This window comes from Camelus ferus, chromosome 2 (genome assembly GCF_009834535.1).
Source record: "Camelus ferus isolate YT-003-E chromosome 2, BCGSAC_Cfer_1.0, whole genome shotgun sequence".
NCBI lineage: Eukaryota > Metazoa > Chordata > Mammalia > Artiodactyla > Camelidae > Camelus > Camelus ferus.
The window spans coordinates 86,412,784-86,429,638 of record NC_045697.1 but is presented as its reverse complement, the minus strand read 5'-3'; the positions used below and the strand labels follow the sequence as shown (position 1 = coordinate 86,429,638).

Genomic DNA, 16,855 nt, shown 5'->3' with positions numbered 1-16,855 from the left:
ATTTCTTACATTAATAGGTTGATGCTAAGAAAACTAATCTAATTATTCGTTTCTGATTACAGTTCATATTTGTGTAGAAATTCAATATGGGGAAGAAAAAAGGAAATGGCTACAAAAGAGGAAATGACCATTTGTATATGTAAGGGAATAGATAAATACTATTATTATCCACATAAGGAAACTAAACCCATGTTATAAATTCCCCTCTTCCTTCCTTCCTTTCTTTTCTCTCCATGATTTTTTTAAGTCCAGGTTAAGAAATGTATTGCTGTTCTCTCCTAGCAGTGGCAGGATCTACTGCAGGGAGTTGGTAAAGCAAATTTTTCCTTCATGTTATCTTCAGTATCTTTTTTCTATATTACAAAAATATCACCTTAGAAGTGAATATGATTATATATTGAAAGAATTTTAGCTTGGATTTTCATGTAAATATAGCCTAATACTTTTTTAAATGAAAAAAAGTGAATATAGTTTAAGAAGAATCACACTTTACTCAAGTGCTAGAAATGCAAAAATATTTTATGTCTGTGTTAAAACACTGCTTTAATTTTTTCCTTTCAAGTATAACAAATGTAAATGTCATTTAATGGAATATAAAAACCCTCATTTTCAACTATTTCATAGTAAACATAGCACGGCTTAGTGTAGGAAAAATTTTATCATAAAAGGAAAAACTTCATCATAAAAGGAAAATTTAAGTCCAGTAATTTGAAAAGTATTTGTCTTTTAATCTGAAATTTTAAGCTCTGTTTACTTTCAAGTTTAATAACCTAACCTAGAATTTAATGAAGTATTAGCATATTGCAAGTTTTCAAATAACACATTTACTTTTCATTTACCACACAACTGTCAAATATGTAAATAACTACTTAATGGAGCAGGTATTCCTATATACTAAAGATACCAAGATTAACAGAATGTAGTACTTGACAAAGCACATAACTCTTCCAACAATCTTAGGTAGAAAGTACTTTTTAAAACAACTATGAAAAGAGACAGTATATCAAGAAGTCAGTATCAGCTCTCTTATTAGTCTATCAATGGCCCAGTAATATCTGCTTCAGTGACTGATCTGGCCTGTATTTCTCCATTCAAGTTAGTTTATGAAAAACTAAACTATCTTTAAACAATGTCTGTTTACATAAAAATTTAAATGTTCCCTCATAATTAATGGTAAATGTCCCCTTCTTTGTTTAAAATTCTTCAATAAGTAGATAGTTGTTCATAATACATTAACAACTTTTAAATTATTCCAAAACTAACAGAAACTAAGAAATAAAAAATGCTTTTTATCTTTCACTCTCCATTACCTCCAGTATAAAATCTATGTATTTCTTAACTACCTACAAATCTCTTAACCTGCAGAACCTATTAAGACAATTCTCCACTCACATCACACATTTGCAGAGCTCTTCCCTTGCCCTGATTATTTATCCTTCCCTTTCATTCCTGGCTAATTTTTACTTATCTTTCAGAATTTAACTCACATGTTACCTATACCAAATAGCACTCCCCAATTCTTCTCTCCTCTAATCTTCAGTATGAGTTATGAACCCATTACAGGCTAAACTGTGTCCCTCTACAATTTCTATGTTGAAATCCTAATCCCCAGGACCTCAGATTTGCCCATAGTCAGAGACAGGGTTTTTAGAGAGGTAGTTAAGTTAAAATGAGGTCAGCAGAGTGGGCCCTAATACAGTATGTCTGGTGTTCTGCTAAGAAGAGGAAATTTGGACACAGAGACCTACAGGACACATAAGAGGGAAGACCATGTGAAGGCACAGGGAGAAGATGACCATCCACAAGCCAAGGAGGAAGGCTTGACACATCCTTCCCTCAGACCTCGGAAGTAACCTATCCCACCAACACCTTGATTCTGGAATTCTAACCTCCAGAACTATGAGAAATTTCTGTTAGGCCACACAGTCTGTGGCACTTTGTTATGGGAGCCTTAGTAAACTAATACAGTATCTTTCTAAGTTCTTCATCCAGACTTTTTACTTATTTGTATTATAGCACTTAATAAAACTCTTTTGTTTCTTTTTTCCTAAAACTGAACTATATATGTCTTCTATCTCTGAATCTCCATAGTCCCACCAATCTCTGGCATATTTCTTGATTAAATACGAAAGTAAAAACAAAGGAACCAATAAATATGTGGCTCATCCACCACTTTTCTAATGAATTAGCTTCTTTAGAGCAAACTTGCTTTTGCCAATTTCTCTACAAACAAGTTATTATTTGGATTAAACTGTTTAGTGACATCTCACCCTGCATAATAAAATAGCTTCTAAAATACTATGGTAGTTTTTAATAAAAATTATACTATTATCCCAATACATTTGAAAGACTTAATAGAAATATAATTTAATCAAGTACCTCTGCCTATCAGCCCATGGCCCATAGTTGAAATCTGTTCCTTTACCACAAACTATATCTAGTCCCCAGCAAGGAGGTAAATCTTGTAATTTGCAATCCTCACTGCTCACTTCTCCTTCAACATTTTCTTCTGTTTCTTCTGGAACAAGTCCTGTAATGCAGAATATACAATATGAAGGTAGTTAATTAAAATAACCATTAAAACGTTTCATTAGATCAGCAGTTCTAAAAAACTTTTTGATCTCAGGAACCCTTTACACTCTAAAAAATTATTCAGGATCCCAAAGTTGGATTTTTTTTTTTGCACTATATCCTATCAAAAATATACTGTATTCAAAATCTGAACTGAGCAATATTTTTAAAATTTATTTTTAAAGTAAACTCATTCATCATTGACATAATGAAACGTTTAATAAAATGTAATAAAAATATGTGGAAAATAACTGTATTTTAATGAAAATAAATGAATTTTAATTCTATTTTTAATGAAAATATTTTTAAATCAAAATAACCATATTTTTTAAAACAAAGTAATTTAGTGAGAAGTACTGGCACTGTTTTTATATTGGCAAATCTCTTTAATGCCCAGGTTAGTAGAAAACAGGTAAATTCTCATAACTTTCTACATTTAATCTGTTGTTCAAGGATTTGAAGAAAATCCTTCAATCCTAGCCTCATACAAATAGGCAGGCAGAAAAAGGAGGAATATTTTAATAGCTTTTCCAGATAATTTTGGATATTCTTTGACACCACACCAAAATTCAACAAATGATAATTTCTTAAAGATTACCTGCAGTATGGAATCTAAAATCATATCACTCAAATTTTCATACCCTGATAGGTTAAAATTTACTGATCTCACTTGCATTTTGAATAAATCTTTTACCAACATCATACATTGGTCATCTGGAAAATATTGGTTCACTGAGACATGCATATTTTTTCCAAATAGACAAATTTCATTAAACATTTAAAAAATCATATTGTTACTATCACTAGTGGTCTCATCAGAAAAGTCATCAAATGCATAGTGGCAGACCCAAATTTAAAAATTCTAATTTTCACATGAAAACTCAGAAACATAGTTTGTCCCTAGTTGCTCTTTCAAGCAAAACTGGTGTTCCATGAAAAGAGCAAATAGTTCAGCTTGGAACCAATCACACAAGTGCTTTTCACAAAATAAAAGTGTACTTTGTTATGCAGCAGAAGTGTAGTCTATGTACTTATCATTTTATCACACTGAACATTAAAAAGTTCACTCAAGGGTCAAGATTTGATGAAAATAATTTTTACTGCTTGATCAAAAACACTGTAAAATGATACTGGCATTTGTTACTTTTATTGTGAGTGTGTGGCAGTGATGACTAATACAGTTTGGAACCACTGCCTCGACTCGTGTTAAAGCACCAGCGGTTTTACCCACCATATATCTTTTGCATCATTAGTACAACATGGTTTAAAAAAAAAAGCAAATAACATCCTAATTTTGAAAATATTTTAACCTCATAAGCCTCCTGAAATGTATTTAAAAAAAATGAGAATTAGAAAAAAAGGGCTAAAAATTCAGTATTTAGCTGCTTTTATAAAATTGAGGCTGCCTGTGAAATACTGAAACTAGCTGGACTTCAATCCTTAATATTTAAGCCTCAAATCTAACTCACTGTGATTTTTTTCCTAAGCCAGCATGAACTCCTTAACTACTACCGTATTCTCTAAAAGTTTTCTCTCATGGTCATTTGCATTCACAATTTTTGAGGTATATTTGTGAAAATGGAATTTGAAGGAAAGATTACTATACTGTTCTCTTTTGATCTGATACATAATATTCAACTTTTGACAAATGACACATATATTTTTTAGGTAGGCATTCTTACATCTACATTTGCCATTATCAATGTTTATTTATATCCTAAGTAGGGAGACTTAAAATATTATTAGATATTAGCGTTTCATAGAAGAAACAGAATTGCAGCTATGAAACTTATTTTCAAAAAATAATACCTGGCTCATCCATGTAATAGTAGATGTCAACATCATTTGACTGCATCACCACAAAACCTTCTCCCATTAATCTTGGCGGTCTATATAAAGGAGGGGGGAAACGCAAACTAAGTACATCTCCAAATATAAAATGTTCACTATTCTAATTAAATGGTAATAGGCAAAAACAAACAAAAAAACTAAAAAGCAATCAGGTGCAGCATCTTGAAAAGGGAAAACATCTTTCACATATACAATAAGTTGTTCCATAACTGCTTTCTATATTAGACTATATAATAAAATGGTACTAAAAATTTTTGATCAGTAAATTGGTTCAAGAAGGAAAAAAAAATCTGTTTTTCATGTTTCATTTTAAGTTCTGAATGAGAAAAATCAATTTAAATCAAAGTTTAATTAAGTACGATGGAAGAACAATGTTTGCTGGAACAGAATAATCATATTCTGCATTTGCAACAAAATATTTAAAATTAGACTTAAAACTCAACCATTTTATATAAATAACACTACAAAATAATAAGAAATATCATTTTATATGTCTGTAAAATAAAGTACAATCTTTCAGAAACATTAAATAAGAAAAAATGTTAGGTCATTTTTAACAATTTTATATTATCTATTTCTAAGAATATTTAGTTGATCAACTTGAAATAAATTGAACTAAATTTAAAGCAAACATCTTGAACTCAAATTCTGGAATGAATGTTTCCATACTGTCAATTAATTTCCCACAAACTGTTAATCTTTACTTGCTTTAACAAATTTCTCTTTGTCATACATCACAACATCTTTCATCCGCATAAAAATTAACCTCTCAATCATTAGATAATATAACATACACAGATTTAGCCATCATCTTCTAAATATGTATTAAACAACAAAGGTTAGTGTATAATTACATCAGTTAATCTCCATGCTTACTTTTGAAGAGGGAAAAATATAATTTAAAATCTTTTTATACAAATTAATAACAGATCACTTTTTCATTTTACTCTCTAGTAATTTTCACAGAAATACAGATTTATTTATTCAGGATTACAACTTGTACCCATAAATACAGAACTGTGTGCGTAGCCCACATTCCAGAAGATGCTCAGCAAACTCAGTGATCCTGAAGAGTGAAACCAGGTAGACCCACAGCCTCTCTGGTAGTCAAGTAGGGAAAATGACTCTATCATCCTTGCCAATCCCTAGAAATTCTAACAGCAAGCTAGCCAGAAAGCTGGAACCAGAAAGGAACAATCGTGCGTCTCATAACCTCAAATTTTATATTGCCTACACACAAAAAATAAAAGCTGAGACATAGTGGAAATTCATCATATGAATACTTAAATTACACAAATTCAATCATAGAGTCTCCTATAGAGTCTTCTTCACAAAAAAGAATAGAGACTGAGAATAACAAAGACTACAAAAGCACTCATCTCACTCATGAGCACGTGGCCTGGGGCCAGATGGGAGTCATATGTCTGCTATTACCTGAGGGTTCCAGTTCACTGGAATGAAAGCATCCCATCACAGTGAGGGTGACGCTAATGTGGATCCTTATTACTCTGTGTCTCCTAAATGCAAGCAGCTACTTCACTGAAGGAAAGCAAGTCAGGAAAGCCACGTGGAAAACTGACTGGGACTCAAATGTCAAACAAGTTCCAAAACTGTTCTAACTTCATCAGTTTTCCAAGAGTAATTCTTATCCAATTTTTAACTTTTCGTTAACTCAAATGGTATTCCACTATGTATTTGTTGAATTTACTATTTATCCATCCCTTCTGAAAATAAAAACCTACCTGTAATGTGTATTTTCTAACATACAAACATCACAGCTTAACTGCCCAAAATAAGTTTCCCAAATACAGTGAGGAGAAAAAGATAGAAAAATTACTTATAAGCTTATAGAAAAATATTAAAATAGAAGTTTACCAATGGATAACACATCCATTTATCTTATAAAACAGGAATATTACCAATTGATTTAATAGGGAAATATACCTATTGCCCAACTTACAGCAAAAAAATTAAAAGGATGCTAAAGATTCTAAATGATAGCTACACTAGATATAAAGAAGTTATTTGTTATTTTTATGACTTTCTTACTCATCATTTTGAAGACCAACATATCTCGGACTAGGAACCAGCATGACTCGAACATTTTCAAGCTTTCCTTTCACAATATGCATGAACTGGTCAAGATGACTGGAAGGTGGTTTTGTAGTGTAAGTTAAGAAAGCATCATCAAAATTGATGCATAGAGTCTGAGGCTGGTAATGATTTCCGAAAGCCAAACGTCCCTAAAAAACAGATAAGAGATATTATGCCATACTATTCAGGCCATACTGTTTTTCCTTAGTTGACCTAATAACAAGCATTTTCAAGTAACTACTAAATGATTCCACTTTAGCACTCTATACTATTTAAATTACTCTGCTGACCAATTTAGACCAGTATTTAAAGAAATTTAAGCACTTGTAAATAAATAAATAGCCTTTAAGGTCTAATATATTTGTGCTAAAATGGTACTGGTATTGAAATAATTCTTTCACTTTATGAAAAATGGAACCAAAAAAACTCCACAAAATTATCTTCTTAAGTGAAAATTAGATTCTGTTATTAACCCATCAAACATTAATTGTAGTAAAATTTACTTACTGTGCTCACATTGACCTTTATGACTGGAATAAGTGATCTCCATGAAGATGTGGGGTCTTGAGATTCTGTTTTTACTTTAACTCTGAGAAGAAATGACAAAAATTGACATACAGGAAAAAAAACTTGAATACTTGAGAATAGAGCTGACTCCTCACAATACACATTATTAATACCAGCTGTACCTTTCCAAATACATCTAAATGACTGCTCAGTAAGCAAAACGATGACCATCTAACAGAACACTAATATCCCTAACATTTAGTACTCTTAGAATGTACTCTTCGTGTATCAATTTTTACACAGGCAAGCTTTAACAACAAAACTGTATTTTTAGAATGACAAGCTTACAGACAGAAGTATAAATTAGGATATGCTGTCATTACATCTACCATTATGCCCATTACACTACAACATTTCACAAGACAGCCAAACTTATGATTAAAACAAAAATGACCAAAGTACAAGTCACTGATGTTTTAAGTGTTTTAAACACTTCTGACAATGAAGCTGACCTTTCTCCTTCCCTAACCTCACCACTTTGTGCCAAAATAATTTCCTCTCAAAAAGTGAAAATGATGTATCAAGAGTAAGAAAAAAGAAACTGGCCATATACAAAGTACACAAAATTCAAGAAACGAAAAATTCACAGCAATTCACTGAAGATTTCATATGAAAACTCAGGGCCCATCACTTGAATAACCTGATTAACTCCTAAGTCACACTTCTAAAGCCATTTTCAGGCCACTTAAGTTTTAGGGTAGCCCTCAGTGCATAAAACTAAAGTCAAAGCCAAGCTCACTACCTCCCCTAATCTCCTCTTTCTCTAAGGTTCCCTGACTAAGCATGACTTAAATTAGAACTTTGGATTCATTGTTGACTCATCGTTCTTACTCGTTCTCCATATCTAATCTATCACTCTCTTAAGTATTCATTTGCCTTAACTGTATCTGGAATCCAGCCACGTCTCTCCCTGCCCTCTGCTCACAACCCAGTTGACAATTACCTCTTCCCTGAATTGTTACAACATCCTTCTATCTGGTCTCTCTGCCTGCAATCTTACCTCCCTCCAATCACAACACAACATTGTTGCCTGGGGTAAAGCCAAATTTCTAACACCGGGACTCTGCTAACCATTTTAGTCTAATTTATCCCCGCCTCAAGTAATCCACTCCAGCCTCAGGAAACAACTTCCCTGTTGCATATGAAGTTTCTTCTCTGTAGAAGACTCTTCATCTACTTTGCTTAATTCATTCACCCCTAAGGTTCCAGCCCTCCCTGATCCTTCTATGTGTGCCTACAGAATTCTATTCTTGACCCTATGTTATACTTCTTGCTCTAAAATTGCCTAGTAACTGCTCTAACTCCCATACTAAGCCATAAATTCCAAGACAGAACAGTTGTCATAGCATCCCAGTGCCTGGGACATACTATCCATTAAATATTTAATTGAAAATGTATATATATATATATGTGTATAGATATATGTATGTGCACTCAAAAGGATAAAAAAACAAACTGACAGCAGTAGTTAACAACATGGGAGGGAAGTAGAACTGGTGAGCAGCAGTAGATGAGGACTGGTTTTTTACATTACAAAATTCTGTATTATTTGAATTTTTTAGAGAATTATATAATTATTTGTAAGAATAAAGTGTTGGCTAACCTACAAAGAAAGACTAGTCTGTGTCTAGGTGAATAGTGTCAATGATACTTTAAAAAAAACAAATGTCTGAACGTTGGAGATTAATAATAAAGTCAAGTGTGGCAATCAACCTTTCAATTTTGGACTGGGTTCTTGTTCTTCCATTTTCTCGTGTTTTATCATCTTCTTTCTTAGGTGGAATTATTGTTGGCTCCAAACCAAACAATTCTTGAAGACGTCCATAAAGATCCGAACGATTATAGACATGAAATTCAAAATCATTGACTGTGATGTACAATCTGGTCTCTGCCTTTGGATCTAAAAACGTTATTACAGGGAAAAAAAAAAGTTCTCCGTCAACTTTTTAAAAACTTTAGTCAAAGTTTTAAGCAAATCTTTTTCCACAGCAGATGTAACTCAAATGATTTATTTTAAATAGAATTCTGTGATAAAAAAGAATCAAAATTTTAAAATAATAAAACACTAGCAAAAGAAAGAAAAAAGCTGATGTTAATATAGTATTTCAATTTAGCATTCTAAAGACAACCTTAATTTCTAGATTCTGGTTGTATAACACCAAAATTTAAAGATTTTATGCTAAGAACAGCAAAGTGCCTTTAACAGAGTAAAACTTTACCGCATTATAGCCATAAGTTTATGCTAAAATATAAATAGTAAAATGTTCAAGTATGATGCATTAAACATCACACAGATTTGAACTTTTGCATCATAGAAATTTTTCATATACTAATTTATTTTTTAAAACTACACAATGTCAAAACAAAGATTTTATGAACTGTAGACTTCAAACAATAATCTCAAATAAAAGATATAATTACATTAAATATAATATAACAACAGTAAGTAGTAAACCCATCTATAAAGTGACAGATGGGGCACTTGTTTCTACTGAGGAAATAATCTATGACAGTGCATCACATGTCAGCCAGAAAGAGTCAGAAGAACAGTACCAGAGTCAGTGCTTTCTTTTGTTATGTATGATATATGTAGGATTTTTTAAGACTTTTCTTCAATCTGTATCTGTTTTTATTTCTGTCGAACAAATTCAATTGAAAGGCAATTAAAATTAGATATGACCAGTCAGAACAGTTTAATTTTTTTAAATGGGTGAAGAGAATTACTATTAACTTTCTTTTCAGTACCTTAGGCTGTGGTTTAAATATGAGGTGTATATTTTTAGTAAGGTATCAAATTTCACCAAAATCAATTTTTTCTCATTAGCAAAAAACATTTGAAATGTCAAACACCGTAACTAAATATAAAATTTAGTTTAAATTAACAAATGAAAAATGCCTGCCACTCCATTTTAAAAATAAACTAAGAGAAATGAATCAGAACATTCATTTCTTACACAGTAATACTTTTAATTCTACCCCAATCTAGGTTTTTTCCCTCTTCACTTCCTGCAACAATTGAAGAAAAAAAGATAAATTCAATCCTTCAAAAAACTAAATCCAATCTTTCAAAAAACTAATGTTTAGGGCCTGTAACTTTTCTGATATTTTTAAAATAGCTTAACCTATGTTCTCTCCTATTTTTTTAGATTTATCAAATGACTAAAAACTAAGACAGTCCCCTAAGCTATTACATAAAGTGTCTGCCCCTTTTTCTTGCTGTAAGTCAAATTCTTAAAATTAAAATAAAAATAAGAAGCACTATTTTTTTTAATACATATGAAGTATTCTAAGACTTAATAATGATAAATATCATTATCCATTTTTAAGTAAGTAAGTCAATCTCTATCATCATTAGGCTTAAACGTTTCCTCAGTATCATCCATGACCTCTCCCCAAAATGTCAGGGTCAAACATCCATCAGCTTACTCAAATATCTCCAATTTGATGTCTAACAGGTATCTTACCCTTGACACATACAACCAAACACCTGATTTTCCCACCCAAAACTACTCCACAATATTCTCTATCTTATCAACAGCAAGTCAATCTTTTCAATTGTTTAGGTCAAAAATGTGACCGCTCTCTTTCTTTCATGTCCCAGATAGGATGAGCAAATCCTGTCAGCTTTTCTTTCAACATATATCCAGAATCCAGCCAGTTCTCACCACTCGGGCCCAAGTCCACAATGACTTGCACATGTTTGAACACAACAGCCTCCCTTACTCCTCTTTTGCCTGTGCTTTACATGTTGGCCAGATCTTTCAAACCCCTGACTAAAATCAGGTCACTCTCCTTTTCCCTAGTTGCCTGATGGCTTCCTCTCACCCAGATTGAAACCAAGGTCCTTTCAGTGACCTATAAAATCCTACAAGATCCTCACTCTTCTCTCCCTTTGGTCCTCACTCCAAGTAAACTGGCCTCCATTTTGGTAATGAAACAGGAAAAGAACAACCAGGAAATGTTCTTCCCCCAGGTATTCACAATAACTCATTTCCTTACTTGTTTCATGTTTCTGTTGAACTGTCCCCTATCAATGAAGCTTTTCTTGACTTCCCTATGTAACACAGCACCCTGCCTGCAAACCAGCACTCCCTAGTCCACTGACCCTGCTTTTATTTTCCTCAATGCCATATTTTCCTCACTCATTCCTCGATGCTATATATATTTACTTGCTAATTATCTGAATCCTTCCCAGTGTGAATGAAGCAAGCTCTGTAAAACAAGAAACTTGTCTTATTCACTGTTGTATCCCTGGTGCCTAGAACAATTCTTAATACACAGAAGGGCTCATCTGTGTGAAAGAATAACAGAGCATCTTATTACAAATCATACCCCTAAGTAAAATAAAAATATCCACAAACAAATAGATCTTAGACTTTTTGAAAACCCAGCATGTGGAAGCATAATAAATGCAAAGTAGATTATTTTTCTTTTCCCACTTTGAGTTATACAAGTAGGAATTTATTATATAATTCTTCAAGGTCATAAACAACTCAATCAAAATTTACCTCAAACTCATTCAAGTCATTTGTTTTCAAATTTACTTTCAGCACAGTTTACCAAGATCCCTGAATACAAATTCCTTTATCATTAGGAATGCATTATAGAGGCTATAAAGGCTGGTAAATGAGCTACAGAAGCAGGAATGGGGAAAAAATAAGAGTCTAAACTAGCCCCTAATTGGATCAGCAGTGATAAATACACAAATGATGTCTGTATAAAAATGGAAACAGGACTACTCTCAATTTGATCTCCAACTTGCTAGACATGCATAACTGATTCTCTTCTTTCAATATGACTGATATGATAATAATATGGCCACATTAACTTCCTAAAAGCAACAAGGTACAAGGATAAAGGTATTCATCTCTGAAAGTATTTTGAAAAAAAATGATAAACACTAAATACTTAATACTAAAACACTGCAAGACCCCCTCAACAATCCCTACCCATTTTCCCAAATTTTTTTTCTGCTTTATTTATTATTGATTATCACCTCCCTCCATTAGAACATAAACTCCATTTGAGAAGAATTTTTCCTGTTGTGTTCATTATCCTATCCCCAGTTCCTGCAACAGTGCCTGGTACATAGAAGATACTCAATAAATATGTTAAATCATTAAACAGAAATAATAAATGGGTTTTTTTAATTTTAAGTAAGACTGAATAAAACGCCTAGACCACTTTTTTCCTTCCAAAAATCACTTTAGAAAAATACTGAATAGAGAATCTATAAGCATTTAAAAGCAGCTTTTGGTTTTCTATTTTAAAAGAGAAAGATTTAGCTGAGTTCACATCCCACTTTTTAAATTTGTTCTGTTGTTCCTATTTGTTTTACTTGCATTACTAATGTTCCAGCTAGCAAGCTACATGATTAAGCAGTAAATCAGATCTCTAAGCCTGGTTGATCTCCAAGCTTACATAGCCTGTACTCTCTTCAGAGTCTTTGCCAGGACCTTTTCTGTTAGTAACCCCAGCTTTCTGTCATCCTCAGGAGTAGTCTGTACAGTAATACCCTCCCCATCCCTCAACCTCCATCCCTCATACACACAGATGCAGAGAGACAGGTGGCCCAAGAGCACACCCATAGAGACAGAAACACAGGGAGAAGCACACACAGAGAGGTGGGCACATATTTACAGAGGGGGCACGCCCTTGCAGAGAAAGGCAAGCACACACAGCTATACTCATGCACCCAAGCACAGAACCATTCACAAAGCACACCCATACACATCCTCTCACAGAGCCACATATATGCAGATACACGTGCGTAGGTACTAGCACACTCACAGGATTCCCCTCACAGACATAAGTATGTACAGACAGAGCCCACATGCAGAGGTACCCCACACATAGACAGGGACACCTTCCCAGATCAGAAGGGTGCGTCCTCATAAATGAACACCTCCCTTAGCAGACAGACGAGCACTTTCCCAAAAGACAGATAGGTTCCACAGGCATTTGTCTCCCATCTATAAACACATGCGCGAACACACACACACACACACACACACACACACACACAGCTTCTTTAAAAAAAAAAAATTGGGACTTCTACACTAGACTCTCCAGGAACCATAGAAAGGCAGTAAATGAACAGTAGAAAGGATACCAGACTGGATTCCTGTAATATCATTCACTAATATTGTGACCTAAAGCAAATACCTTAACGGCTCTGAGCCTCACTTTTCTCATCTATAAAATGAAAACACCTCTATCTACCTGTAGGATGCTTGTACACCATAAATACAAATTCCCTTGTCTTTCCAGGTCAAGTTCTTTCTAGTCATAAAAATTATGTATTCACCTTTGATTTACACTGAACTCTCTTCTTTTTAAATAATCTTTCACTTCATAATGTGATATAATGTTCATCATAATAAAAGCAGCTCATCTCTACTGAATGGTTGCTCTGTTCGTTCTAGGCGCTCTACTCATATAATCTCATTTAATCCTCACAACAACCCTAGCAGTCAGAGTCCAAGATTATATAACTAAGAAGTAGACTAGAATTCAGGTCTCTAAACACTGGTTCTTAATCGCAAAATAAAACTACTTATTAATTATATTAATAAATGTAATGACTATTTTAAAAGCAAAAATGTTATTAATCCCTGAAAATAGAAATGTATCAAAAGGGTCCAGTTATTTCTTTGTATTTTATTTTAAAAAACTGGTCAATATTCATACCTTAAATGCAGTATTTAATTGTTAAATTCTGGTAACACTAGATTTCTCACTGACAATTATCTCTCCTGAAAATTTTAAAAGCAGTTTTTAGGTTTCATTCATTCTGTTGACACTGGGAGTCAAAGTGAAAACTTTAATTTATATATAATTTAAGAAAGGTATAATCAATTGACTCTTTTAAATCTCCTCTCTACATTAATATTGTTCTACCCTTGAAGGCAGAAATCTTTTTCTCATACTCCTTGTCATCTCACATTCATATAATGGGCTTCCCAAATTCATCTGTCAATAACATACCCAAAAGATATAAGTACAGACATAAAAGGCTCTTGATATAATGAGCAATTAATTTATGGGTGAAAAAATAAATGAATGTTGTAGAACAGCTTAAGTCTCCTGAGCAAATAGCTAATTGTTTTCCTAAGGGAAATTAGGAGAAAGGCACTTATTTAATTATCTAATTGGAACACATGCTATTTGCAGTAAAAAATCTAAAGTGCAAAAGTGCTGCCAAGGCCTTGCAATTTTTAGAATCAATACTTAGTACAAAGACAAAACAGTCTACTGAACTTTTAAAACCTGTTTAGGGATTTTTATTTCCTTTATGTATTTAACAAACGGGATTTGAAAGTACTAGATTATCTTAGGCTGAAACTTCTAAGCAACAAAATAACAGAACATACATTACCATCATCCTTTCACTTCTTAACAATGTAAGAATTCCTCTGGATAAGAAGGATGCGTGCCTAGTCAGTCAGACTAGTATGCATTTGAACACTATGATATACAACCATATGTTAAGAGGCAACTAGTCCTGCTATTTATTTTCCAAAAGAATCTCTCAAATTCAACTATCCTAAAAACAAAATAAAAAATTTTGACTGATATCCTCATTAATTGGCCAACAAGCATCTGTAACAGATCATTAACTCATAACCTAGGGAATATTTTACAACAAATTCTATGGTAAATGAATTAGATGTGTTCTGTTCTCTTTTTTTTATGGGTTAAACTGGACAAATGACAACTTTAAATCTGCTCCTGGCTTAAATTATCCCAACCAAGCTCTATAGTACAATAGTTTCAGCAAGCAATACCCCTCTTTTCTCCTATTAGAGCAGTTCTAAAACTTCCTAATGAAAATCTTGGCCTTACCCACAGACAGCCCCTTAACCTATTCCCTGGAAGGCTAGGGACCATGTATCTATTCAGGCACATGCCCCAGTTTTCTAAATTCTCCACTGGGAAACACGTCAAACATCTCTACTTCCTGCTTGGTTAACTGTCAAAGGTCTGGCATACAAAAATGAGAAAGAATAATCTAGACAAAATAATTTAAATATTCATGACTATTAAGAATAACACAAAATATCCAAAAATTATTATAATATTTCTGTTCTACATCGTGAACAGTTACAGAGAGAGCACAGAGACAGGTTTATGTTAACAGTAAGAGTGACAGAAAGAATTCAAGACAGAAGGAAATAACAGGGAAGAGCCAGCCAAGAAAGGGCCAATATTCGAGCTATTTATGCTAATCTGGGGTTATGAATCTGAAGGAGTGAGATTACATTTTGCTGTATCCTTTGAAATGAGCTAAGTTCATGTCACTCTTGTGCGCCAAAACTTTTCATGGCAGTGGCTGCCAGTGTTCAATATCCTCCAGAACACAACTTCCAAATTATCCCCTAGTATTCCTTTACGTTCTGTTTACCACCAAATGGAGTTGTTAATTCCTAAACATACCCCTGTTTTCCAACCTCAATGCCATCGGTCAAACCAGTTATTCCATCTGAGCTACCCTCCTCTCCACTCCATCTCTGCCTGACATAATCCTACTCACCATCATCATCATGCATGCTGCTTAAAGGATGGAACTTTCCCAGCAGCCCTGCATCTACTATTCTGCCTCCTGACAAATGGGCAGAACTTTAAACATCATCAAACCACAAACCTGCTGGGACCACACCAAGTAGTCCATACCAAAGTTGGTAATTTTGAGGATGGTTCTCAGAATTTTTCCTCAACACACACACACACACTGCTCCCTTTCTCCTTTAATTATAATTGTATGTGGTTCTCTCAGATGGATTCAGATAACACCCATTCCTCTTTATGTTTCTCTATCCCCTCCTCCAGCTTAACACAATGATCAGTAAAATGAATACAAAATAAATATGTTAGATTAGCTAAAAATTATTACCAAAAGTTACCTCTTTCCTAAAGAACTTAGGTCAGTTACTCTTGACTGCATCCATATATTTTGGGGAACAGCAATCCACTTTAAGGAGATGTGACAATTCACGATAAAATGAAGTAATTATTTTCGTCAAAAAAATTTTTAAACAATTTAGGATCATATTCCCCATGTCTTAAGAAAATTCTGAAGTGGGCAATCCCATTAGGTCTAGTTTAAAAATTGCAGTTGCTTCTGGATACTACAAATGTCTTTGTTCCTCCCATGAGCTGTCATAAATGTTTATAGATAAGAATTTCCAAGAACCTACTTAGGCCACATTCCACAAGTCTGTTTTATAATAGAAGGGGCACTAGACTCCTTGTATTATATAGTGTATAGTATATAGTACATAGTATATAGTATATATTAAGTTAGCAGACCTGGGTTTTTGTCCTGAATTTACCAGTTATAATCATAGGCGTTTCTGATTTTCCATCTGCAAAATGAGGAGTTTTGAGAATATTAGTTGTTTCTAAATTGATAATGGATTTTGAGAAAAATCGGTCATTTCCTAACAGTGTTCCTTGGAATCCTGGGGTAAAGAGCATGGGATGGGGTGGTTTCAGGTCAAATGGGCCGCCTCAACCCACCTCCCTAAAGTTTTATCAGTTCACATGCCATTTTAAAACTCTAAAAAATTTTAGAACCAAATTTCTAATATAAATATACAAATAGGTTTTTCAAAATAATCTCGAACAAGCTATACAAATGAAGAGAACTTTGTTTCAGCTCCACTGTAACCTTGTTAACAATAATATTTATGTTAACATGTAAAAAAATAAAAATAAAAGATTAAGTTAAAACAGTAAATCATCTAACAAATAGATTGCAAGATTAACAAAG

At 33.3% G+C, this 16,855-nt stretch overlaps 1 protein-coding gene across 10 annotated transcripts in view; it reads right to left on the bottom strand.

The window, feature by feature from the left end:
- The window catches only part of KIAA1109 (KIAA1109 ortholog), a 175,577-nt gene that overhangs the window by 136,318 nt on the left and 22,404 nt on the right, over positions 1-16,855 (bottom strand). For all 10 annotated transcript variants that reach the window (XM_032462793.1, XM_032462751.1, XM_032462777.1 and 7 more), the window contains 5 exons: positions 8,797-8,983; positions 7,024-7,105; positions 6,472-6,665; positions 4,381-4,460; positions 2,380-2,530 (listed from right to left, as the gene is read on the bottom strand). In XM_032462793.1, the coding sequence (XP_032318684.1) occupies positions 2,380-2,530; positions 4,381-4,460; positions 6,472-6,665; positions 7,024-7,105; positions 8,797-8,983 (694 nt within the window). The remainder of the gene's footprint in view (positions 1-2,379; positions 2,531-4,380; positions 4,461-6,471; positions 6,666-7,023; positions 7,106-8,796; positions 8,984-16,855) is intronic.